Raw genomic sequence first — 20,075 nt, forward strand, 5'->3', positions numbered from 1 at the left:
ATTTACAATTCCGTCATTTCAGTACTCGCAATAGTGTAGTAATTGTTCATTCGTCACGTCTAAATAAATTGCACCAATCTTTATATAAATAAATTAATTTACGTCATAACTCAGTAGCAATAACTGGCTTTTGTACATGATATATTGTTATTGCCAAGCGGTGGTACAAATTTAAACAATTTACGAGATGAGGACGGAGGGATCAATTGAATAAATTATTATTTTCAACTGCAGCTTTACTCTACCGAATCTTTGAGCTTGCCATGACGTCTGATGCATTAGTGGCAGGTTTGAGGCACAGTGAGACCAAAAATAGAAAAAGAAAAAATTGAAAATAGGTAAAACTAGAAGCCAGCGCAACAGTCGTACATACTTCAGATAAAATAAGTACGATGTTACACTCAAAATCTGCATAATCATACTTTTCACCAGTAAGGTTCATACAATCAACCAATAAGGTATCCCCTTAGCGTGTTTTCTGTTGTACCTCGTGACACGAAATGTTGTCCAAGGCAATTACGACAATCGCGACATCATTACACACATTAAGTTCACTGAAATCTTATGGTCATTGGCTATGGCAATGAGCGTTATCAATTTTTTTGTTCTATAATTTTTTATTTTGATGTAGTATTATTTACTTCATTTTTCATTCCTCATTTTTGTTTACCTTTTCAAAGGAAAGGAGAAGATTCCAAAGTGTCTTTTTCTTTTTATTTTATCTTTTGTTACTTGAATATGAATATTTCTCAGTGTAGTTTGCTGTCATCTACCTCCCGTAACCACCATAAAGAAAAGAGTTAAACTATTTACAACGTTCGAAAGCCTGTGAGTCATCCCCTCTCGGTATGTCCAAAGACATCAGTCCACAACATGAGTTCTGTTTTCCACACATCGCGTGTGCGCCTATGTGGTCCGCAGTAGTAGACGGCCCCGCGACGCGCGACCTACGCGCATTCGGATAATTCGAATATTGAAGTTCGAAATTTGATGTGTATATTTTTAATTCGATTTTTACAACAATCCTCAAATTTACTGAGCCAGCCAGTATTGTTTTTTTTTAATTTTAGTTGTGTGTATCCGCATTTAAAGACAACATTCGAAATTTGAAACATTTGGCGCACCTAAAGTGTTTCGCTTTTTTATTTTCATTATCGCCTATGTACACAGTTTTCTTTTGTTATTTAATCACCAATACCAATGTCGATATAACTTTAGATACTTTGTAAATAATTGGGTCTGTCTTATTAACGTTGGGAGATAAGCTTAAGTTTAAGCATTCCCTATTTTTATTTTCATTACCTTCCAAGTTTTCACATTGTCGTTATACTTTTTTTTTTCAAGGAGTCATAGTTTAAAAAATCTAAACAAGCTTCGAATAACCTTCCTAAATATTAACAACACTGTTTAAACAGTTATTCACAGATAAACAATTAATTGCTCAATGAATATCCGCTCAAGCATTAAACGTAGATGTAACAAAAATCCGTTAACAAACTCATCTCTGGCAATTACAAAGTCGTATTAAGTTATAATGTCGTAATGTGTTAAGTGATATAAACGTCGGCGATGACCACCTGATGTTAATTTGACACCTGTCAAGCTTTGAGTACCGGTATTTGATGACGTAGACAAGAGGCTGCTTACGATGGGATTTAAAGAACTTTTACAATTTTGAATAAACTTTTTTGGTGTACATACTAGCCCAAGTCTATTAACGATAAACATTGGAGCTTTGTTTGGTTTTGATTACTGTACACTATACAGGATTATTAGTAAAATAGTCCCGTATAATAAACAACAATTTTTTTCCATGACTTTTAATAATTCATCAGATTTTACTTAAATAAAAATATTCAAATAGATCGCTCTAAACTGCGATAACTCGGTATGGTGACAAAAGAAAGTGACAGCGTAAATACCAATGCAAAACGCGGAACGGGGTCGTCGGGGAGGAAGGTCGCTTGCTTGTTTGAACTTATTACCTTCCTACTCCTCCTTCCTCCTCGTCATAACTAATGCATTTTTGCAATTTAGGTAACTGTCGAGATGTTGACACTTAAATTTTTTTCTTTGAAGAATATCATTTACGCTTTTTTTACGATATCAAGTGACGGAACAAACAAGTAAGCGACACGCCGGTCCATATCAGTTACAGTGCCACTCAGAGCTTTAAATCTCAAAGAGCTGCGGGCACTGCCACCGCGCCCGTCACTCAGAGACATAAGTTGTTAGTTGTGCCTGTAATTTCACCAGCACCCTTACCCTTCAAAACCGTAACGCAGTAATGCTCACGTTACAGATTGGAGGCAGAAATAGGTAAGGTGGTAGTACTTCCTTGGACGAACTCTTTCGCAAGAAGCTCTACTTCTGCTAAAGCTAGGTTGTTAATATTTTACAAATATAGACACAGAAGGATTAACAAAAATATTCTAAAAATGACACAAGCAAATGCCAACACGCGTCGCATATGTATGTAACAACAGTAACTCAACTCCATGGTAATTATTCAAAGTCATAAGCGCCACACCTTAACAAACTAATATTATATATAACAAATATTTATTTTTTATTCCGACCATCGAATGTATCAAAGGACAAGATAAACTCGCACGTATATTTCTCGTATGCAAATTAGACACACTTTGTGCAGGTTTTCCTGGAAGCCGTTAATGGTCCAAGTCTACCCGGAGCTGAGTTTAATGTCTCTAAATTTTAATAGATTTTCTAAGAAAAATGTGAGACTTTATGTAATGTTTTCACCAGTAGTAGTTGATTTTCGTAGCTTGGCTGGTATTTAGGTGAACGGTAATATGAAACTGTACTAAACGCTCGGCTTTCCTTTTAGTTGTTGTTTACTTATGTCTTCCTAGTACTTTTACCGGTGGTAATAGGTTTTCGTTTATTTTCTTTTTGTTAGATCTTTCATTTTTTTGTGACAACCACTCCAATTGCCTGGTATTAAACTTGGAAATTTCATGTACTAAGAATACCAGAGCATCGGAAATCTGGCGCACGTCCCAGAGCACCCAGACCAGAATCAATTTAGAAAAGTTCGTTTCCTTAATAGGTCCAATCAGGAAATGAACCCAGGACCTCCATTGCCAATGCCAGCGCCCACTGTGCAAAATGTTCGTCCACTAGGTCACTGGAGTTGTTAGGATTAATCTTAAAATTTGGATACTTATGTCAACAGGTTGTATTGCAACCCCTAAAGTTTCTTGCTCATTTCTTAGGGGAATCTGTCTTACGAATGAGCAGTAGAGTTTAATCAATATGACGATTTCAAATATAATTTATTTAACTATGAAAATGATTATTTGAGTTTTAGTTTGAGTTTGCAAATGTAGTTCGAAGTGAAGACTGTCTATATTCTTATTATCTAACTTAAATGCGTCGGAGTACAAATACGTATAAATAGTCAAGAGTACATCAAACTTGACACTTTAGACAGCTTCATTTAAATCTTGAGTGTTAAGCTTAACAGTTTGGACCGTTGAGTTTCAATGTTTAGTGTCAAGCTTGACAGTTTGGACTGTTGAATTTATATGTTAAGTGTCAAACTTGACGGACTCTTCTTCCAGTATAAGCAGCATGAAATTTTCTTAAACTTTTTTATCCAAGACTTTATTATATAAATAGATGTATAGTTATATATGAAACACGCATTAATAATTAAAATATTTATCATTATTATTTTCATTGTCAAAAGTAATTCTATTTTGACTGTAAATAAATCGCTAACGGATATGTTAGACGACATCAATTAAATCCGCTATGGTTGGTTGATCCCACCGCCCGGAGTACACGCATCGTTGTTGCTAGTGATGTTCTATAGTTTTGTCGAAACCGAAGACTTAATTCGCGTTACTCTGCCCTGTCGTGCTAACCCACGACAGGGTGCGACTTGAGCGAGAGCGACATAAAGTGCGACATATTGCTATTCTCGCATAGAGATCTCGCGCTTTATGTTGGTCTCACGCAAGTCGCGTCTTATCGTTCTAGTCACATCATACAGTGTGATAGGCAATATTTGAAAAATAACAAGTTTTCAGGCGAGAGGTTTGCAAATTTTGCGAAGAATATAGTCGATAACTTTCTTATGTTTAAGTAGGAGTGTTACCAAATTTCACATATTTTAATATATAATAATAATATTATATAATTTGTTCTATGTAGTTCGTATTACTTTTGTGACATTTATGTGACTTTTGACGTATAATCATACGTGGCTTCATTGTACAAAAGAGTAGGGTAAATTATCAAATTTTAGAATTAGCAAAGTGCAAACTCTCAGAATATTGAATTTTCGAAACTTTGTACAAACATCATAAGCTAAGAAAGTTTTTTAATTAAGAGAGAGACTGAGAATACATTTTGGTCTTTGGATGGTAAGCGATGCAGCTGTTTAGGTGATAAAATCTATGACTTTATGAGTAAATAATAGTAACAGACGTTCTTTCCAAACTAGCCTTATTTTATTTATTTTTTATGATACCAAGTCACTAAACGAACAGTCATGCGCCTGGAGGTAAGCGACACGCGTGTCTATAACAGTTGCAGTGCCACTCAGAGCTTTAAATCGCAAAGATCGGCTCACCTGGACACATAAGTTGACAAGTCTCATGTGCCTGTAATTTGACCGGCATCCTTGCCCTTGGCGGCAGAAATAGGTAAGATGGCAGTACTTCACTGGACGAACTGTTTCACAAGGAGCTGCTCATACTGCTACAAATAAAGGTTGGAATATACCCGTACCTACTCTGTCTATGAACTGAAAAATAATATAATAATAATATGTATTATAACGAACTATAGAAAATGGGTCGAACCTAAAGTGTACCAACACTAGCATTTTACATGACCGTCGTTCATATTTTTTGCGCGTCATCAAAGACACTAGTTGGCGCTAATTTTTGTAGAGACCATTAAAAGACAGCAATAAAATTCCACTAACAGTGATCAGCAAATTGGGGTTAGCACAAGGTCGATTAACAGCTTACTTACATGATTATAGGGTCGTCAAAAATACTTTAATTAATTCTTACTTACCTTAATTTTACTTCTATAATGAATTGCTTGATTCTTATGTGTTTCAATCGTTGATTTCAACAGACGGGTCTTAAAAATTAACATTTAGATTATTATATATGTTATATTCTTACCTAACTATAAAATAAAGACAAAAATAAATAAATAATCAATTTCCTTTATGATATGAAAACCAAACGTGTCAAAAATAAAATTTTTAGTAAATTTGAGAAAATGTGTTTCTTGCCATTACTACTTTGTTATGATCAAAATTTTCTTAATGGAAAATGATGATGAAGTGGACGATGGAGTATGCACACCTAAATAATGCCTAAGAAGGAACAAGTCTGCAGGCAGATAATTGAATTACATAACTGTCCGCCATTTAAACGTGAAAGCGTAACGCTTCGTGTGAATCCTTGGAATTCCCAAATTAATGATAAATTGTAGTATTTTAAGTTTCAACTCTATAATAAAGACGATAACCCTATAATATAGAAGAAGATAACTCCATTCAGGAGCCATCTATCATAATTCGTCGCCGATTCGGCACGCTTCACGTGGCATTGCCGCCGTCTGCGCCGCCTGTCTACTGCTAAGCTCTATTACCCACAATTATCTGCGACTTCACCACATATGTTTACAATTAATTTTGATTTTTGCTGTCTTTATTTCATTTAATGTGGATTATAAACAAAGTCCTTGTAGGCGAAATAACGATGATTTCATTAAAATACTTTTCTTAGCTCGTTAAAATTCCGAGTCATAGAGGTTCCTTGTTTTAGATATTTTCTTAAAAGAACAATTTTTTTTCACAAGAACAACAAACATTTATTTGTGTATATATATAAAACTAGGCGATGCCCCCGACTTCATCTGCGTAGACAAATTATTTTGAGTAGCCTACTGTATTGAGAAATTATTGGTTCTCCATACAAACTTTCATCCATTATTTCAGTCCCTTTAATATTTATTATTGTGACAAAAAGCAGCCTATGTCCTTTTCCTAGGTCCCATCTATCTGTATACCAAAATTTATTAAATTTAATTCAGCGGTTCAAGCGTGAAAACGTAACAGACCCACAGGTTACTATCGCATTTATAATATTAGTTTCGATAAGGTCGTAATAAGAGCATTTACTCACTATCAGGGGGTCACAACAATTACTGTCAAATAAGTAATATTCGACAAAATTAAAAGACAAGTATCAAGTATGAAGCTTCAGTCGCATCACGCGTCATTTCATTTGGTCAAGTATTGCTTATTTAGCAGTAATTGTTTCAGACGGATGTCAGACGGAGATCGAGTGTAGACCCCCAGTTCTAAATCCGAGAAATGACGGTCCGAAATGTCACAGGGATCATTGTATCTCTAGGTACAAGCGACATTCGTATTTTCTCGTGCAGTGCGCATACGCGCTTATTACAAGAATTTTCCTGCGAACTATTCGGTATCAATAAACAACAACACATTTCCGTATTACGGCTCGTAGCTTTCATTCCTTACTTTGTACATCACAAATAAATCTGAAGATTATAGAACAGACGAAAGAAGGATCTAAGGTCATTTATTTGTAGGATATGTTACCATTAATGTCATTACCTGTTGTAATAAACTCTAGCCAGTTATAAACTATTCGCACCTATTACATGTATTGAAAGGACAGGATGAAATCATTACCACCTACAGAGTTATTTGTTCCCTGTCTGCACAATCAAGTTTTTCATTCTGTCAGATTTTAGTGCCTGTTATATGTGTGACTAAGACATGAGTTCATAGTTTGCCAAAAAATGTTGTTTGAAATGCAAGCGGTCCGGCGGCGCCCCGGCGCACGTAAAAACCGGCTATTTATAAAGTTGATAAACATATTGCATTACTCAGCAGATAGATGTATCGGCAATATTTACGTATTGTTTTTGTTTTATATATTCATTTAATAATATTTCAATTATAACAAAAAAACACAAAGACATATACGAATTGTTTAACTTTGTAAGTATGTCATTCTTTAATACAATTGAAATGTCTATGATGTTTTGTTAATAACTTGATATGAAAATTGTACAGTAGTTCACTCATATCATTACGCTCCCTATATGTAGATCCTTATATAAGTAAGACCCGTCACTAAAATTTAAGACAAACTTAAATGTTTTTCTGTACAATATATATGTGTTTAAAACACGTTAAGTTAAAATTAAAATGTTGACGACCTCGGCGGCCTAACGGTTTACATTGTGGGCGCTGGATGCGGAGATCCCGGGTTAGAGTCCCGGTAGGGCCAATTTGGAAATGAAATTTTCTGTTTTGGTCTGGGCGTTCTGTAAGTGCCCCAGAATTCCGTCGCTCTAGTACTCATATTACAGGGAATTGTTTGAGATCTGGCAATTTGTATGATTGCCGGGCATATTATAATATATTTTTGTATAATACAAAGACTCGAAACGTCCTAAATAGAAATACGAAGTTATTAGCTGACATCCTTTTAAGGACATATTTCTAACATGAAATCATAAACCTTTTATTATTATTACCTTTTGAAATCGCAATAAAGTGGGCCGAGTATGTATGAATATTTACTATGGAACAGCATATTTATTTTTCTTTTTAGGAAGATTTCCAAAGCAAAATTTAAACCGCAAAAATCTGTGGTATATTGCCACTGCACACATCACCCTGAGACATAAATGTAATTTCACCAGCACCCTTACCAGTAATGGGTAAGGTGGCAGTACGTCACTGGACGAACTCTTACACAAGGAGCTCTACGACAATTAAAACATGCGTTTCAATAGGATATTGGCTAATACGTTACGATCTTATAAAACTCTCATCTACAGTAAATATGTATATCTCTTTATTTACATACATATACAAATACATCGCTGATTGATTAGTGCAGCGGTCCGTAACAATTTAAAAAAAGTTGTGGAATTACATTTAATTCGCCAAGTTTTATTGAAATCTGTTGACTGAATATGGGTTCAATAAACTGAATTTATCCTCTTTTGTCTCCCTTAGAGGTGGAATATTTTCTTCAGATTTGAATGGGACCACTACTGAGGTACCCCCTTTCCACTAAAAAGAATCATCAAAAGCGGTTTACAAATGTCAGAGTAATCGCGTAACACACACACACACACGCACACACGCACACACACGCACACTCGCACACACACATACACACAATGCAGTCGATATTTTTTATAAGTCAGTTAAAGGAGTTCGGGTGCTAACAAGAAATAAGTAAGGTCCAAGAAAGAGTACTTAAAGTTTTGTTTACAACATGTAATACGGCCCAAACAACGCCCTAATTTGGAATTTTACAGTAGAACGACGTTTGTATTAGCACCCAAATTATTTAATAAATTGCCGGATGCTGCTAAAGTATTAAATTGTAGACAATTTAAAATGAAATTGCATAATTTTTTAGTTACTCATTGCTATTACAATATTAATGATTTTTTACTTGATATCATAAAATGTAAATTTTAACTATTGTATGTTATATTTTTGACTTCTTATTTTCTGGTTAAATTCCAATTGTTGTAGTTTGTTTATGCTATTGTTTTAATTTAACTTTAATGCTAGCATGCATTAAAGTTAAATTAAAACAATAGTCTAAAGTGAAATAAGCATTGTGTAAAATATTCGCATGCCAAGTTTTGGTGAAATGTACGATAATATGTATATTATAAGACCTGCAATGTTAACATTTTTCAGCGAACAAATACTTTGTATTCTTGTAAAGTTATAAAATGTGCTTGAAATGACATATCAAAAAAGGGCGATCAAAACAAGTACATTTAAATTTTGAATTTCAGTGTACAATTTGCAGCTACTGCTGTTCATCGCAATTCGTTTAGAGATCATGTGACAACTTTACATGAATAATAATAATTGCTGATTTCCTGGAAGAGTCAGATGAAGTGTTCCATCATAATTGTGATGCGTGTTTACTAGTGTGTCCATGTATCCATGTGTATAATCGTCAAAAGAGATTTGATTTTAAGTTTTTTTTTGTTATTGAGACGAAAATTAGTTATATAATAATATGGTTTATTGTCTTTTGATGCAGATGGAATAGTATATATATGTTAGTTCATGGGTGAAGGTACCTTGGTTTTGATTCACATGTATGTATGATGTATTTGATATACATTTATTTGGTTTAAGAATTAGGCATCTTTAAAATCCATAAGGTGCCTTTACGTATGGATAGACAGATGTTATAATGTATTTATAAATATCGGAATCTGTAATCCAGCGCACCGAGTACAGGTTTCACATAAATCTATCAAGATATGTAAAATCACTATTGAATTCACTGTTGTTGGCTAACAAACTATAGATGCAATCATCAGCTATCCGTTGTCTGTCAATCACTTATCAATCGAGATCTTGCGATTGACTAAGATGTTGATACTTCTAAGCACATTGATTAAGGAGATTTCGCAATGGTTGTATAATTCAATAATTATTTCAGTGCTTTTTAGTCTCTCTCCCTCTACTTCTTTCCCTCTTCTCTTTAACAACCACCATTTTTAAAACACGACTTGAAAAAAGGAGGAGGTTCTCACATCGTCTGTTTTTTTCTATGTATGTTACGCGATAACTCGCCGGAGTTATCGCGTAACATACATACAAAATGCCGATTTGTGAACCTATTTTGATAATTCTTTTTTTGTTGGAAAGAGGGTACTTAAGAGAGGGTATTTAAGAATATATTCAACCTCTAAGGGTGGCAAACTAGGGGATGAATGACTTTTGAGGTCGGTTTTTTGGTACTCTGTACTGAGATATGTTGTTTTTAACCCACTTCAAAAACGGAGAAGGTACTCAATTCGACTGTATGTTTTTTGAATGTTTTTTGTTGTTGTACGCATGTTACGCGATAACATTTGTGAACCGATTTTGATGATTCTTTTTTTATTGAAAAGAGGGTACCTTAGACGTGGTCCCATTTAAATTTGTAGAAAATATTCCACCTTAAAGGGTGGCAAACTAGGGTATGAATTACTTTTGAGGTCGGTTTTTTTAGTACTCTGTACTGTTTTATTAAGTTATTTTTTACTTTTTAGTGTAGTGACTTTTTGTGGTTTTTAAAGTTGGTAGAATTTTTTTAAATTGTTCTCCTTATATGACTTGCACTACACTTTTTTTTCGTCAAAGTAGCTTGTTCTCCTTTGTGATCGTCCACTCTCGTCTTGCAATTTTCCTTTTATAACACTACGTTAGATAAGACGGCTGATCATACTTCTTCACTTTTTTAGTATCGCTTAGCCCTTACAGCACAGAATGATACGATCATGCGTTCAACTTTAAAAAAATTTAGGTATTCAAGTTTACCGCGTTGGATCAACATCGATCGTTTGTGCCTTCGATTAATATTAGCTGTTAAAGCAGTGCGGTCGTGTTCTAGGGTTACACACCTGTGCCGAGAGCGACAAGTGTGAGCTTGTACGTGACGGACGGGAGGTCGAAAAGCAAGATTTTTTTAAATTTCATCGTTTCTTGTTTTCTGACCTAATGGTGTATTTTCTTTTTATGTATATGTTACATTTTACATAAAAAATAATTAAACAGTGAATTGTTAGAAGTTTTGGTTTTTATTCAGTCATAAAACACTATCGTGCTTGTCAGGATGGAAATAACTAGATTAGTTTTATTTTTACATGCGATTTGGTATGCACAAATCATCGGAAACTTTGACAAATCGGAGTTAGGAGAATCTGACCTTGAACATTGAGAACAGGAGATAGAAAGTGATAGTGATTCTTCATTGTCACGTTCTAGTTCCTCTACTAGCTCAGAAGAAATCGAACCTAAACAGGGATTTAATGCTGTCTTATCATCTCCACGTAGTCGTCGTGGTAGTTATCGCAGTTGTGGTAGGAGGTCGACTATTCGCAAAGCGTATCACTGGCGGAGGAACTAGCCCAAACCAGTAGTTTTTCAGAGAGTTCCGAATTCTCCACAGTCACTTCTATCATCCAGTCTTGGTCGATCTTCTAACAGCACCTGTTCAAGTACCCGTGATGCTCACCAAAGTCGTGGTCGATCATCATCTATTTGAAGCCATACTTCTGTTCGGGAACGATCACGATCAGAAAGACGAAGTCGTTCGGCTGACGCACCGTCACCACATAGATCAAGGAAGTGGAGGCAAAGTCATATGATGATAGGGATCAATTGTGGTAGGTACCCATCTCACCCTACGACTGGAGCTTGCAACCCACCCTTTGATTATTTTCTTGAATATTTTGACGACGAATCGATGAAAAAGATCTCGATTAGTTAGTATTTCGCGTTAATTAATAATAAGTTCATATTTTGTTATATTTAATGTGAAACATGTGATAAACTTCAAGTTTCATTAATATAGTTGATTTTGTTGCTTTATAAGTCGCCTTTTATTCAAAATTTTTAACCGCTAACGCTTTGGTAAGGTTCATGACGGGATGCCATGATCGTGCGGGGGGGTTTGCATGGGTTTTGGGAGAGGAGATTTTTTTTGTATTTTTTCTTTTTAGTAACAGCATAAATGTTTAAAAAAAATGTAATATTCCAATCCAATCACAAAAAATAATTTTCTCGTGCTGAAAGGGTTAACTGATCACTCTGTCTGCCTAGTCGATATTCGCAACATCACATCTCTAAAGCCTCCACGTATTCCGTCTTTTTGCGTCATTGTCTACGTTTAAACATAAGTAACGTTTAAAATAAAAATAACGGATAATCACAATTTTTTTAATGTTTTAGTGCTCCAAAACCATTACAATTGTATGGATCATTGTCATTTTAATGAAAATACGGTGTGATCGGGGTATTACTTAGTAAAGCAATATGAAATTAATAGTTAATGTTTGTTTTTTACATAGTTCTAGGTGGTTTGTAAGAGACTGTATAAAGACAAATTTATTAAATAACATAATTTTTATTTTAAAATAAATTATTTATATGAAAATGTCACTTCCCGGGATGTGACCAACCCATATTTTTAAATGTAATTAACTACCTTAATTAATTTTCTAAGTAATACTGCAAAATTAGAATACTACACTAAACTACATTAATATTAGGTTAATCTTAACTATTTATATCTTACCTAAGTGAAAAACTACCTACTAAGAAATAGAATTCAAACATGTGACCGAATTTTTTGTCACATCCATGGAAGAAAGTCACAACGTCTTTTTAACATGGATGCACAGCTCGTATATCCGAACATGTGATGCATAGACAATATAACCAGTGTCATTTCCGAAATCAATTGTCATTTTTACCGGCGAACGCTTGGTTTGTTTGTGAAATAAAAAATAATAAATTAGTTTAAATTCGTCGAGCATAAGTGGTCACAACTGTGTTTAGTTGTAAAAGTAAGTATCTTATTGCATTTTGCTTTTATTACGCTGTTTATAAAGGTTGAATGGTAAAAAAATTATTGACGAAATTATAGCTAGCAGTTGGCTTTTTGAGGTTAGATATTTGCTTTACAAACGAAATTTGTCACATCCATGGATGTCACTTTCATGGATTCCGTGGAAATTTTCTGTCCATGGAAGTGACTAATCTTCCATAGAAGTGAATTTTGATCAGTTTGTGGATGCTGTCTTTTTGAATCGATTTGCAAAAATGGAAGTTCATGTGTAGTAATGACAAGAGGTCAGAATAGGAAAAGTATATTTTCCTAAATTTCAAGTCATCAACTTAGAGTAGATAATATCTACCTCTGAAATCCCTGAATCCGCCTAGTCTGTTCTCTGGTAATATCTTACTCTACTTTTTCTTCAGCGGCGGTTCAGATGACTTTATGAATTTATTCAGTTACGTTTCATTTTTTCTATTTGTTTGCATGTTTTTCTATTTGTTTGCATGTTTTTCTTCCCAGATGCCCAAAAACAAACGTCCAATGACTGCTGAAGAAATACGACAAAAGAAACGAGAATGCGAACGAAAACGAAGAGCTCGTATTAAGGCCGACCCTGTTTTATATGCAGCTAGCAAGAAAAAAGACAATGAGCGTTATGCTCAAAAACGGTGTAAGAAACAGGTTAAGACAGTTAATGAAATGACGCCAAGAGAACGGCGAATTCAACAACGTGCATGGCGAGAACGCAAAGCTAGGAGTAGGTCCAATAAGAAGCGCGAAGAACAACTCTTGCAGAAATTGAAAGAGAATACACCAGAAACTAGTGCTGATGAAGAAAACAGAGCTAGTCCTACACATAAAGTATTCGAACTCGCTCTGTCTTCTCCGACGTCTTCGTTTTCCAGCGGGTCAATAGGTAATCGAATTCTTAGATCGTCTCCAGCAACAAATGAAGAATCTCCCAGCGTCTCTCGGCTTAGTTCTTCTTTATGTAGACAAAAGCTCACGGGTCTTCAAGTCGCACGGAAACGACGCGATAAAGATAGTTATCAGATAAATAATCAGAAGTCATTAATAATTCGTATGAAAAAGAAGATTCATGCATTAAGAGTGAAACTATTACGGGCTAACTGTAAAATACAAAAATTTAATGAAAGTCCTAGAAATATTTCGTCCACGCAGATTGTCACAAAGAGAATTAAAAAATTACATGCTGCGGTTGTAAATTTCTTACAGCGGGATGACAACAGTAAGCTATGTCCTGGAAAAAGAGATGTCATTACCAATCATAAAATGAAAAAACAAAAACGTTACCTTTCTGACACACTTTCCAATCTTCATAAAAAATTTAAGTCTGAATGTAATGTACAAATCAGTCTTTCAACATTTTGCCGACTACGTCCTTTTTGGGTCGTATCTCGGCAAGTTTCCGAGAGAGATACATGTTTGTGTGTTACGCATGAAAATATGCAACTTAAATTCGAAAATCTAAAATACTTGGGAATATTAAATTCTGCGAACTTAACCGAGCTGTGCAAGAGCGTAGTGTGCGATTCCACTGAAGAGGCTTGTATGTTGCGTCAATGTTTTGTGTGTATAAATAAGTCGCCAGATATAAAACCATTTGATGGTGATGATAACACAACATATAAGATGTGGTGTACCGTAAAGGAGTCAAGAATTATCAAAGGCAAAGAAAAGGAAATTAAAAGAACAGTAAAACAAGAAAAAATGGTTACGAAAAAAGAGCTTGTAGTATCTTTTTTAGAAGATCTGAATATTTTTTTGCAACATCAGTATTATATAATGCACCAATATAAAAATATCACATTTATCAAAGACAACCTTGGTGCTGCAGAAATTTTCATGCAGATTGATTTTTCACAAAACTATAACTGTAAATATACAAATGAAATACAATCAGTGCACTTTGGAGCATCCAGACAGCAAGTGAGTCTTCACACAGGAGTCTATTATTACAGATGCCCCAATACGCAAGAAGTAAAAAGTCGTTCTTTTTGTACAATGTCTGACAATTTACGTCATGATGCATCTGCAGTTTGTGCTCATCTTCAGGAAATCCTCAACCAAATTGTCTTACCGCATGAAATCCATACATTACACATCTTAAGCGACGGGCCTAGTGCACAATACAAAAATAGATATATGTTTTATCTGTTTACACAGTACTTAGCGAAGAAGTCCAATTGTAAGACTGCAACATGGAACTTTTCCGTAGCGGGTCATGGCAAGGGGCCCATGGATGGAGTAGGTGCAGTAATTAAACGAACTGCAGATCGTATTGTAGCTCAAGGTACAGATGTACCTGACTTTAAAACATTAGTAAAGTGTGTTAGAGAAAACACTACTAACATCATAATTTCGACAGTTACAACTATGCAGATTGAAAACATTTCTAATATTTTACCAAGATCCATAAATAGCGTCTCTGGGATTACAAAAGTTCATCAAATGACGTGGGACTCAAAGGACCCCCGAAAAATTTATTTACGCAAGTTAACATGTGTAAAGTGCCCACCAAGTACACGGTGTCCTCACATGTCTTTATCAAAAAGTTGTTTTTATTTTGAGGAACATATTAATGAAAAACAGCATGTGGAGATTGAAGATGAAAATGAGAATGAGAAATGTATGCAAAACGAAGAAGAGATGTGTGTATTTGGGCACAGTAATAAAGGTGACCATAAAAATAAATATATAAATTTCTGGGAGGATGAGGATGAGGAGTTATTTTAATTTATCGAATTGTTAGGTTTTTATGATTATTACACATTACAATTTCTAATATTTTTTAACATGTGTACTAAGATGGTATAAAATAATTTTAAAACAATTATGCTCAATTATATTAGTATTAATTTGATTAATCATGAGACTGAGATTAATAGTGACATTAATGAACAATTATAAGTATTATGTTATAATACCTAATAAGAATATTACGAAGTATTATATTATCCTGATATGAGTATTAGAATAGAATATAATCATTTATTTCACATTATCAATTTCACAATATAAAGCTTAATACTATGTCAGAGGATAACATGATCGTCAGTAGTTATGTACATAATGTGTCGATAGCACATTATGGTCTCCAGGATCGAGAGCTAAACCAGTAATACTTAAAGTTCCTACATATTAAGTACATACCTGTATATGAAAGTAAATTGTTAATATTTTTGTGTTGATTTGTTTTTATTATAAGGATAAAGAGTTGTAATTATAACGCTTATTAAAGTTAATTTGGTAAATTATTCTTTAAATGTCACTTCCAAATTTTAAGTGTCACTTCCATGGAAGGGATAGTTTTTGGGGTTGCCATAGTTAGATAATTAAAGCATGCTATGCTCGGTGAGTATTTTTTGTAGCAGACTTGGACCAGTAGTAACCATATACCTCACTTTTTAAATCATTATTAATTATATATTTTTATTGTCATTTTCGTAGTCAGAAGTAAAAAACACCCGTATCATTACTTGTATGAAATCTGTATCATACGTTTCGAGGATGTACTTCTTTCTAATTCCACCATATCATCGTCCAGCATCGGTTTCATACAGGGTGTAACAAACACACCTAGTAATCATAATAGTAACCAGCAACTAACAAAAAATATATAACTTTTCCGTAAAAAAATTAAATTTCTGTTTTATCGCATTGTTCGGCGAGAAAATTTTATGTCTAGAATTTTTTAATTTATTTGTTGTTATTTGTACCATCGCTATATAGGGACGAGTCGTTTTATTGTACACTTTAAAACAAAAAAAATAATCATAAGGTACACCTTTTACTCTCCGTAGTAGTACCAACTCTTACTTTTGGCACAATCAGGAGTTATAGTTATGTTCCTTTGATCTCTTGAACGAAATTGCCATAATCCTCCTTGATATCTTTATTATTGCCACTGGCTTTGAGATGATACCATTGAACATTATGATTTTGCATTTGCCAAGATATTTGCGTTACATATTTATTGCATCATAATATTTATGATTTTATAATAGGTCAATGTCTAGTATGATTTTGTGTACTTGCTTAATATACATACAATGTGCGGGAATCATGTATTTATTTATTTGTTTTGCGTTATTCATTTAGTCTGTTCTTTTTTTGGATGAAAGGTGCCAAAGAATTGACGATTAAAGTCATGATTTAGGATTTAGAACATATAACGTAAAAGTGTTGTATCAAATTATCAACATGAGATCTTCGTTCGTCTTCAGCCTTCTACTTTTGGTAAGTGGTTTGTGTGTGCATTCATGTAAGTTGTGTAATCAAGCCTTGTTAAAAACTTAAATGGAAGTAAAATTAAAATAGCAATAACAAATATGGGCGTAATATATTTTTTGTGATATTGATATGACCGGACGAACGACGCGACGGTAAGCGACACGCCTGTACATAACAGTTGCAGTACCATCGAGAGTTATGAAAAAATTCATTATAGTTCTTTATACGGGACTATGACTGAGTTCAAAAAAAGAACGTCATATTTTTGCTAATTAAAAGCTTAGAGGATGGAAAAAAGGTGTGTATATAAATGATAATTTTAAATTTACAACAGCAGCGAGCAAAAATATCTAAACGGTTATCTTTTTTAATGATAGATCCTTTTTCTTTGAGACATGAAGTAAATGAAATCAATCGATATTTTTATCTGTTCTGAGCTACGGAAAAAAAAATTTGATTTCTATTAATTAAGTTTGATATAAGGAAATACAACTATGTATATTTCCGGATTTAAATCGCATATGTTTGTTTTTTCAAACAAACCAACGTTTTCAAACAAATGGTCAATGTCACTGAATAGTCCATAATTCTTGGACTTAACTGGAAAATTAAATTAACACAGTAATACATTACTTTGTACCTTAGTAGCTATTTCGGTCAATAAAACGAGAAACCCATAAATACCATCGCAGAAGCATAGAACTGGTCAAAATAATTGAGATTTATAAATTAGACAGATAATTAATACACAAATAATAATTTCATAATTCATTACTGCACAAATGAAATATAATTTAAACAGGATATATGCGAGCTTGTCTCTAGAAGAGATATTTTCCAGCCAATCCTAGCTTTAATACATAATAATATATTAATCCATATACAAGTATCGGTTTGACCAAAACGTCCGTGTGGTATCGAAGTATAAATCAAAAACATTTAAAAAAATATATCAAACTTTAATCAATTATGTATTGGCCATGTTGGTTTATTGCCATCGTTCGTGTAATTTTAGGATTGTAAATTATGTAAGGTATAAAATTCCTGTCTTTATCAAATCCATTCAAAGAATTTAAAAAAATTAAAACAAGTGAAAATCGGAAAGGGCTATATCGAGCGAACATGATGGACTAGGTGACATATGTATTTCAACCTAACTGCAATAGCTTTTGACGGTTTTGTGAAGATGTGTGTGGTTTGGCAATAATATGACGAAAAATGACGGCTTTACGATTTACCAGTTCTGAGCGATTTTCATGAATTACAAACTTTCCACCCTACTCATATTATGCGCGCTAAAATATTATTATATTTTAAAAATGTCCACAAACAACATTATAAAAAAAAATTTATTATTGGTAAAACCACGCAAACTTTTCGGCCAACCTATTAAGATCTTGTCGAATGAATGAACGACTGAAATGAATGACTGAAACATCCTTTATTGCACATAAAAATTATAATGACAACATAGAACAGTAAAGTGCGTCTCACAGAGTAAGCTAATGTACAATAGGCGGCCTTAATGCTAAGTAGCAATTGCTTCCAGGCACCCTTAGGATAGAAATTTAAGAGTTAAAACGAAAATCGTGTTACTAGTTTGTGCCAGACGTTCTGGGAAAGGGATCGTGAGAAGGATCCTTTCGTGCAGCCCAAACATATTCAGTATTTACATTATTAGTATACAATATAAATTTATTTGAAATATTTTTATTAGAAGATATTCTTTGGTTGCCCCTAAAGGCATTAGGTTACACCAATATATGCTCCCGAACACGTAATTCGAGCCACCTTGCATTTTTATTATTATAGGGATTGGATACAACAATATTGTTATCATCCAAGAAAAAGTTTTCTTCGGTTTTACAAAGTAAAATCATATACAAGGACTTATGGAAATAACGTTTAGTATACTAGCATAAAATTGCATGAAACTTAATAAGCTTAGGTCATTTAATTAGGGCATATAATTGAAAATGCAAGGTGGTTCGAATTGTGTGCCCGAAAGTTTATTTACATTACTGTTTTGAGTTGCCATTGTAATTTTTAATATGCAAAAAATAATATTTCATAAGTTATGTCTTTGATTCAATATTAAGTATGTTATAATTTAGCATCCTAATAAAAGAACTAATTGATATTACCGCTTTGAAGCAATAGGTGAAACAAACAAATGACATTCATAGTTTAAAAAAGTAAATTTTGGAAAAAGACGTTTTTGTTTCTATACCTCATATCGCAAACATCGGTTACTTTCCATTATATGAATCACTTTCCATTATATGAATCACTTTCCATTATGTTTGTTTGCAGGTTGTATACTATAGACAATTTACACCTTTATCCAAGCGTATCTAATTGATATTCTTTAAGTGTCTTGTATTCTGCCATTTAAGATCTATTAAAAGTCTAAATTTGCGCTATACGTGACATATTCTTATATTTATAAAGCCAAATTCGTACGGGTGATACGTGATATGTAAATATATGAATATCTAGACGAGTTGACATGTATCTATTTAAACAATTACAGAAACTGGTTCTATGGTTCAGTTCGTACCTATAGTATGCATAAGAATGAAGAAAACTAAAGACTACCTACAACGAAAATACCTATTGATCTTTTATAGAACCATTGACTTATTTAGATCCATTAGTGCCAATTAAAATATTTCACCAATTACACGTACACTTTACGATGCTGTCACTCTCGGTATTTTAATTAAAAGCTTTTAATGTTATTTGGAACTTTCGAAAGTTACCTCTAGGTATTAACTTTGTATATGAACCCATTTTGCTTCCGTCTGATAGAAAAAGTTAGGTAATTGTTATTTTGAAAGTGGCAATTAACATGTTTTAGTTACTTAAAAACGTAAAGAATATATAAACCTGAGGCGTCGGACAATTCCATAAAAGGTGAATGTAAGAGAAATATGATTTGCCAATAGAACTTTTTATACACTGGTTTTTTCAGTGCGCTGATTTTAGAAGTTGGTTTTCTAGGAAAATTAGTTTGTTTATTCTTCTGACAGCCTAGTTAATATAGTGAAACGTAGGAATTTATTTACATTTACATAGTTCAACACCAACAGTTTTATTAAAGTTGCGATAAAATTTTTAAATTTTAAACATATATTAATGGTTTTTTACAAATCATTCATCATAGGTATGAAATATATGATTTTTACTTTTTGTATTATTTTCTTAATTTTATATTTGATTTAAATTAGACGAATGTATAAAGGCATCAAAAACGCAAAATGTACAAAATTCAAGTGAGCGTAGTATTAATTGCTAGTCGAGATACAAATACGTATTAAGTGTAATAAAAACAAAACTGCCTCCGTGGCCGAACGGTTACCATACCGGACTGCCACGCAGAGGTCCCAGGTTCGATTCCCGGGCCGGGAGAAATAT

General features: G+C 33.6%; 1 protein-coding gene across 8 annotated transcripts in view; it reads left to right on the forward strand.

The window, feature by feature from the left end:
* Window positions 1-895: 895 nt before the first annotated feature.
* LOC113230717 (thrombospondin type-1 domain-containing protein 4-like) overlaps window positions 896-20,075 on the forward strand; it is a 30,224-nt gene continuing 11,044 nt past the window's right edge. The window contains exons 1-3 of one of the 8 annotated variants that reach the window (XM_026464774.1): window positions 915-992; window positions 1,071-1,129; window positions 16,550-16,664. In XM_026464774.1, the coding sequence (XP_026320559.1) occupies window positions 16,629-16,664 (36 nt within the window). In that variant the 5' untranslated portion in view covers window positions 915-992; window positions 1,071-1,129; window positions 16,550-16,628. Of the gene's footprint in view, window positions 1,048-1,070; window positions 1,130-16,526; window positions 16,665-20,075 lie in introns of those variants that run through there. The other 7 variants (XM_026464771.1, XM_026464775.1, XM_026464773.1 and 4 more) reach the window with 7 other exon arrangements.

Source organism: Hyposmocoma kahamanoa, unplaced genomic scaffold (assembly GCF_003589595.1).
Source record: "Hyposmocoma kahamanoa isolate Upper Pololo Valley unplaced genomic scaffold, ASM358959v1 64, whole genome shotgun sequence".
Classification (NCBI taxonomy): Eukaryota; Metazoa; Arthropoda; class Insecta; order Lepidoptera; family Cosmopterigidae; genus Hyposmocoma; species Hyposmocoma kahamanoa.